The 7,174-nt window shown below is 31.6% G+C and overlaps 1 protein-coding gene across 1 annotated transcript; it reads left to right on the top strand.

Annotated features, from left to right (window-relative positions):
- Positions 1-318: 318 nt before the first annotated feature.
- LOC112460179 (protein sprint-like) lies at positions 319-5,972 on the top strand (the record flags this gene model as incomplete). The annotated part of the gene is made up of 5 exons (XM_025024765.1): positions 319-884; positions 1,024-1,155; positions 1,461-1,703; positions 2,228-2,420; positions 2,824-5,972. Coding segments are annotated over 5 exons (1,238 nt in total), but the record flags the coding sequence as incomplete, so codon positions are not given.
- Positions 5,973-7,174: the final 1,202 nt, after the last annotated feature.

The following is a 7,174-nucleotide window of genomic DNA, read 5'->3' on the forward strand; positions in this document are numbered from 1 at the left end:
TTTCTTTGAGGCTAGTTTGAGACCACTTGTTTAAAAAATTCCTTATTAATAAGTATTGGTTTTATTGAACTATTTTTACTTGTCTAAAAATCTTTTAAAATTTAATATTTATGAAACTACGAGAAAAGTACAAAAGTTATGCAAAAGTGTTTCATATGTGAATTTAAAAAAAAACATAAAATAATTACGAAAAAATGTATTACACGAAAAATATTATTACTAAAAATCATTGAAAATAAAATATTGCATAAAAAAATATTACATGTACCTATGTACATATTGTACATCAATACCATAAACTATGTTATATAAATATAGTACTATTAAATACTGCTAAAAAGTATTATGAATATATAAAATATTATGTGACCATTTCTCCTTCCAATCTAATTTTTATAAAAAATTCTTTTACAGCTCCGCCACGAGTACAAGCACTTTCGAAAAATCGCGACCATCGGCTGAACGGAACCGGGGCAGCTATTAGAACTTACGCTCTTCAACTTGCGGCGGACAAGACTACAACCTTCTCGCAGAATATCGACAACTTTATTCAATGTACGCGAGAGAGCAAGGAAGCGATGCCGCATGTGGTGATGCGCAATATGCGGCAATTCATGTCGGGTATGAAGAATTACTTGGTGAAGCATGGCGAGCGTGGATTCGAGAGCGAGGTGGAAAATGAGCGATCGAAATTACGGCCGAACGAGTTCCTCAATCTCGATGCCATTCTCGAGGATGTGATGATGGGCCTGGTGGTGAGGCCCCTGCGGGAACACGTATGCCGGTTGTTTATCGAACATTATTTTGCTACCGGTGCGCTACAGACCCTGGCAGAGAACATCCAGCACGCCCAGGGCAAGACCATTCACGACCTCGGTGTTCAGGTAACTAGATTTCCCTAATATTAAGAAGAAAAGAAAATTTCAGAGAGCATCGGAATATAGCTTCATGAAATTTATAAAATTTATTAATGAAAGAGATAAAATTTATCGCACCTAAATCTCGATTGTTTTGCACGTGCAGTCGAAAATCGTACCCCCTTCGGAAGAGAGTCTGGACCGCATTCTCAAATACATCGAGCGATTGCAGAGAACCGATTCTCCACTCGAAAAGCTAGAACACCTATTGGCAGCCATCTCGGCCATCTTCAACTCTGTAAGTTCTATAAAACGTAATACTGTTCGTAGAAATATATAAATATATAACAATATATTTTCTATTAATATATCCTTTTAGTATTTATTATTATTACTTTTTGTCATTTTTTAATACAATATTGCTAAATATAGATTTACAGAATAAATATATTTATTAAAAATTATACACGTTTCTTTTGTTTTGATATTCTTTTAATGTTTTCATTATATTTTACAAATAAAATAATATAATAAAATTAGTAATTAATAGATAACCAATAATTTAATACGATGATATGAAATTTTTTAATTGTGATTTCGCAGGTGAAGCAAGCTAACTTGGGCAGGCATGTTACACTGGGCGCTGACGATCTTCTGCCGCTGGTGATCTGGGTTTTAGTACGCGGTAAAGTGGTGGACGCGGAGATCGAAGCCGAATACATGTGGGGCCTGCTACATACTTCCCTTTTGAGCGGCGAGGGCGGCTATTACCTGACAACGCTGTCGAGTGCGGTGCACGTTCTAAAGACCTTTAAGTCCAAACAGAGCACCATGTCCACGTTAAACGTAAGGAATAAATATCGATGATTACATCTTGTAAGCCGGATTAAGTTGATGTAAATTACAATTAAATAATCATAAATGTCCAATCTGTCACGCACAAGACCTTTTAATCTCGTGTCATTGTCTTAAAATAAAATGTTTTATTTGGTTTTGTAGATTATTAGATATAACATGAAGTCATAATATGTAATATTCATTTATAAATCATTATTTTGGACACAATTCAATTTTTCTAACACATACACACACACACACACATCCCTAGATATTATTGAAAAATTTTTGATAATTAGCCAAATAAATTCCATTTTATTGACTATCTACTATTCGAACAAAAATTAACAACTTTCTCTTCTGTGTAAATAATCAAATATAATAACATATTATTCAAATATATCTTAACACTTAAAGACTTTCTGAGTTACTATATAAATAGGTTACTATATAAATAGATTAAATTTTATCTAAGGAAAATTTGAAAATATCAAATTCAATCATTTTTTCACGGGAATATCATTTTTGTTTAGGGATGTGGAACACCGGACTGTTCGTCTGTGTTGCGGATCTTGGTACCGGATGAGTTGCATGGTTCTTTAAATACTAGAACACTTCCGGTGCGACCAAACATGAATACCAGAGAAATCTGCCGCATCCTTGCGCATAAGATTAGATGCACAAATCCTCAGGACTATGGGCTCTTCAAGTTGGTGCATGGGGAAGGTGAGCGCATTTAATGTAAAAATAAATATATTTGAAGTACTATGAAATAAATTATATTTTATATTTTCTCTAATATAAAATATATTATAGAAAAATGTCGTGCAATAGTAGAATTTGTAAATATTTAAATAGATATTCTTATTGATTGTTTTTATTTTAACTATTATTTTATTTGTTACATCTCTATTTTTATTATGCTCGTTATTTTTATAATGTTAACATCATAAAAATAATTATTACAGTAATTTTAAATATTAATACTACTAATTATTATTTACTAATTACCACTAATAACAGTGAAATATTAATTATGTAATATTGCATATTGATTTTTTTAAATTATAATATATTCAAATTATATAATGACTATAACATTTGTATTTTTTGCCGGAAATTGTTTTAGAAACGTTGCTCGGAGATCATGAATGCCCACAGGAGCTCTCTCACTGCCTTTTCGCCTACAAACGGATCGACGCCAAGATAGCATGGCCCAAGACCAGTTCTTAAGAGAGAATAGCAAAGTATTCTATCAACTTAAAATTAACTTTTAGACACCTCTGTTGTGACTCGATATCCCGCTTTTCAAGATATAAGTATTATATCTTGAAGATACATGGAAATTTATTGAAAAATATCATATTTTTTCTACAAAAACATCTCTTTCAAGATTTTGAATATTGAATCACTCAATATCGTCTACATATTCAAGGATTTTTGTTAAAAGTGTATCTTGATAGAAATCCTTTCGACACTGCCATTTTTATAAAGCGTTTGTCATAAAAAATTAAATGTGGATAAACTAGAATTTTTATCATTCGCGTGAGTAATGTAGGTATTTAACTGCAAAGAAAAATTAAGTAATCTGAATTACATGGTCATTGGAAAAAAAGAAAAAATATAAATGAGTTTTGTAAAATTTTTCTAATTGGGATAACGTGATTTTAAACAGTATCATGCAATGTACAATTATTGATTTTTTATATTTTAACCCTCAGCAGATAAATGGAGTTTAATTATTTGGATTCAAGAATATTAAAATTAATAGTGGAATGTTAAAGATAAATTTTGCATACAAAATAATTATAATAAGTAATATAAAGTTTTTTTATACTCTAATATTTATATATAACAAATAAATAATAACATGTTTCTTATCTTCTTCAACTCAATCTTTTAATTGTCTAATTTTCTAATATCGATAATTCTTCTTAACAAGGTCGTGTAAGAATATTAGGAAGCTAATACCAAAAACTTAATAAAATTTATATTTGTGCGGTTTTTATAATAACCTAATTTTAATATCTCTTTATTTAATGAAATTTTATACTGTTTACGATTCCTGAGGGTTAATATATTAAAATACGTACAATTAAAAATCGCGTTATGCGTGCAAAACTATTCGCGACCAAATATCTACTTACCGATATTGACTCGACGGAATTGACCACTGATTAAATTGCATCGGGTGTAAAGCCAAAAGAAAAAAAACGTACAGCTGTGTACATACATGTGTGTGCAATTAACGATAATCTCGAGACGCGTATACATTTGCAATTGCACGCAGGATACACGCGCGCGCGCGCGCACGCGCACACACACACACACACACACACACACACACACACACACACACACACGATGTATCGTGAAAAGTCGTATTGTATGTATTTACTCAGTATTCAATGTCTCGTGGACGTCTGCAATAAAAAAAGGGAGGACGCTGCTATTCGGAAGCGAACCTGTCCTTGAAAGAATAAGATAGAATATTCTAAGTCCAGAGAACGTCTTAAAAAAAATAGTAATAAATTAATTTTATTAGTTTATAATTTTAAAAAACTTTCTAATTTTACTAATTAGATAGAATCGTTATTATTGTTTATTTATTCATGATAATGTAAATGAAGCGATTATCATATTTATTGATTATTCAGACAAGCCTCTTCGTATGAAACTAAAAGATTATGTTTATTATAAGAAACTCATATTAATGTAAAGTTTGTTTAATTTTTTATTTAAAAAATACAATTTTTCTACTTACTTTAGCATTTTCTCAGAAATCTGATTTTAATCGATAAAGTTGCTTATTTTGTTGTTATACAATATACATATAATGGCATAAATAAGAGAAAGCTTTTTATTAACTGTTTATATTTTCAAAAAATTTTCTTAATGATAATTCACTCATTTTTATATTAATATTTTATTTGAAATCTTTATTGATATACCATGTCTTAGAACTTTTTCCTAATAATTATATAGGAATAAAATCGAATATTTAAATTAAGGTAACATTACTACAAAATTTTGTTTTTAAATTAATGAAAGTACTTACAATATAATAATATATTGACATAATGATCACTATAATAATACGCCGATGATCTCTGGACTTTGACCGGCTTTGCGAGTATTATACTTTATATATATATATATATATATATATATATATATATATATATATATGTGTATATATAATATTTATATGCATATATATATAAAAAGAATAATGCACAGATTTTTCCCTAATACACATATAAAGGAACGCGCAAATTACTATACGTTTTCTATATAATATTGAGTGACAAAAATGATTCACGAGAAAACTTCTTAACTCGTGACCGCGAATTTTAGAATAGAAAACAAAGAAGATTAGCTTAGACGTTCTATTTTAAGTACTTTCTATGATACGAAAAAAAATCGCAAATTCTGGTAAGATAAGCAATCCGTAATCTTAAGCAAACGTCGTGTATTTATTACTACAAGTTGTAGACAGATTTTTATTCATATTTTTCACATGTGATGCCTCCCTTATTGCTTCTTTTTTTTCCTGCAAAAGAATTTGCTAGGCTGATTTTTTAATCTAGATGGCTGTGTATAACTCATATATGTGTCAATAAAATTACGAGATAATAAAAAACGATAATACATATGCAATAATGATCAGCTGTGTGAAATTAGAAAATATAAATAAATATCAATTATACTTTAAATTCACAAGAGATCGCGATGGCATCTTTTAAATTTACAAAAATAATACGGAAAATATAAATAAATATCAATTATATTTTAAATTCACAAAAGGTCGCGATGGCATCTTTTAAATTCACAAAAATAATACAAAAAATATTTTGCTAATGAGAATCGTACAAATCAGCCTCGCATTCTTTTACTGTCTTTTACAATTTATGCACTCGTTACATATGTAATAATAATTAGCAGTTTATAAATGTACATTTTTCCACATAATTTATTAAACACGTTTTTTTTATTATATCTATAATGTATTCGTGATCTTTGCGTAAACGTGCTTTCGTCCTTTTTCCACGATGATTAACACGATAATTTTAATGTCGATAATATGCTTCTAATATGCTAGTCAAACCGATACGAGTTCGAAAGGTTTATTAAAAATTACACTTAAGTAAATAACTTTTTATTTGTTAAAGAAACCTGTACCATTAATTAATTACCATATTATTATACACTTGTCATCAATGATTATTATTATCATTGTAATATGTAAGTCTATGCTCAATAAACACTTTTCTATTATTCGAATGGATCCCTATATCTTGAAAAACTACCAATTATTATTTTTATTTGTAATAAATATGTGATATTTTGAAATAAGAATTCTTTTTAAGGTTCCATCTTGCAGTTATCATAATTTTGTACCGTTATTATATTAATATATAGAAAAAGAAAATACATTATAAGTATATTTATATTATATTGCAATACCAACTTTTTATAATTTTTCTATTTTATTCTATCACCATTTATTCAGTGACAGCTGAATGTATCATCAGTTCTATTTAATCTACAGTTCAACGGAATTACCATTATGTATTGTTGATATTCCATAACTGATTCACGGTTATTTATAGCTGCACTTTTAACGATGGGTAAATCTGAAGAATAGTGGCCTCCTCACCGATTTCGTTCAACTTGAGCTTAATCGACGCGTTTTTGCCGTTTTTGCACGAAACGACCGAATCTGGCAGAAAAAAGTGTCGCTCTGCCCCGCGAAGCGAGATATTAACGGTTAAAGTTGACAGGAATCAGGTTATGATTCCTGTCATACCGACGAGATGCAGCGACTACGAACTACGACCATGCCCTGCGGCCACACGCGCATGCTGAGTGGTCGCACGCGCATGTAAAACTGCGCCAATTTTGAATGAATCAATCGTGCAGAATAACGAGAATAACCAAGCATCTCGATTCAAGCAGTTAGGTTCACGCTGAGAGTTTCATTAGTTTAATTATGCGTGGGAAGCACACACACACACACGGGGGGGTGCGAGGGGGGCCTTCGGCCCCCCCTTCCCCGCACCCACCCCGTCGGTAGGCAGCGTGGACCTCGCTTTACAACATAAAGTACATGTTAAGTTGTAAAGCGAAATTATAAAGTACATGCATGGAGGGGGGGTGCAGGGGAGAAAAGCCTTCCTGTTCACGTGCGCTCACGCATGTAAGCCCCCTTGCACTCCTCCATGCATGTGCTTTATAATTTCGCTTTACAACTTAGCATGTACTTTATGTTGTAAAACAAGTTCCACGCTTTCAACCACGGGGGGTGCGAAGGAGGGGGGGCCGAAGGCCTCCCTCGCACCGCCTTGTCTGTGTGTGTGTGTGTGTGTACCCACGCGAAACGAGGTGCCACATGGATTCATGACGCGCTTTACAACTTAGCATGGGGTGCGTTCAGCCGATACTCCGCTAGCCTAGCAATCGTGAGCAGTCGCTCGTTT

Source organism: Temnothorax curvispinosus, unplaced genomic scaffold (assembly GCF_003070985.1).
Source record: "Temnothorax curvispinosus isolate PA1 unplaced genomic scaffold, ASM307098v1 QBEX01001128.1, whole genome shotgun sequence".
Classification (NCBI taxonomy): domain Eukaryota; kingdom Metazoa; phylum Arthropoda; class Insecta; order Hymenoptera; family Formicidae; genus Temnothorax; species Temnothorax curvispinosus.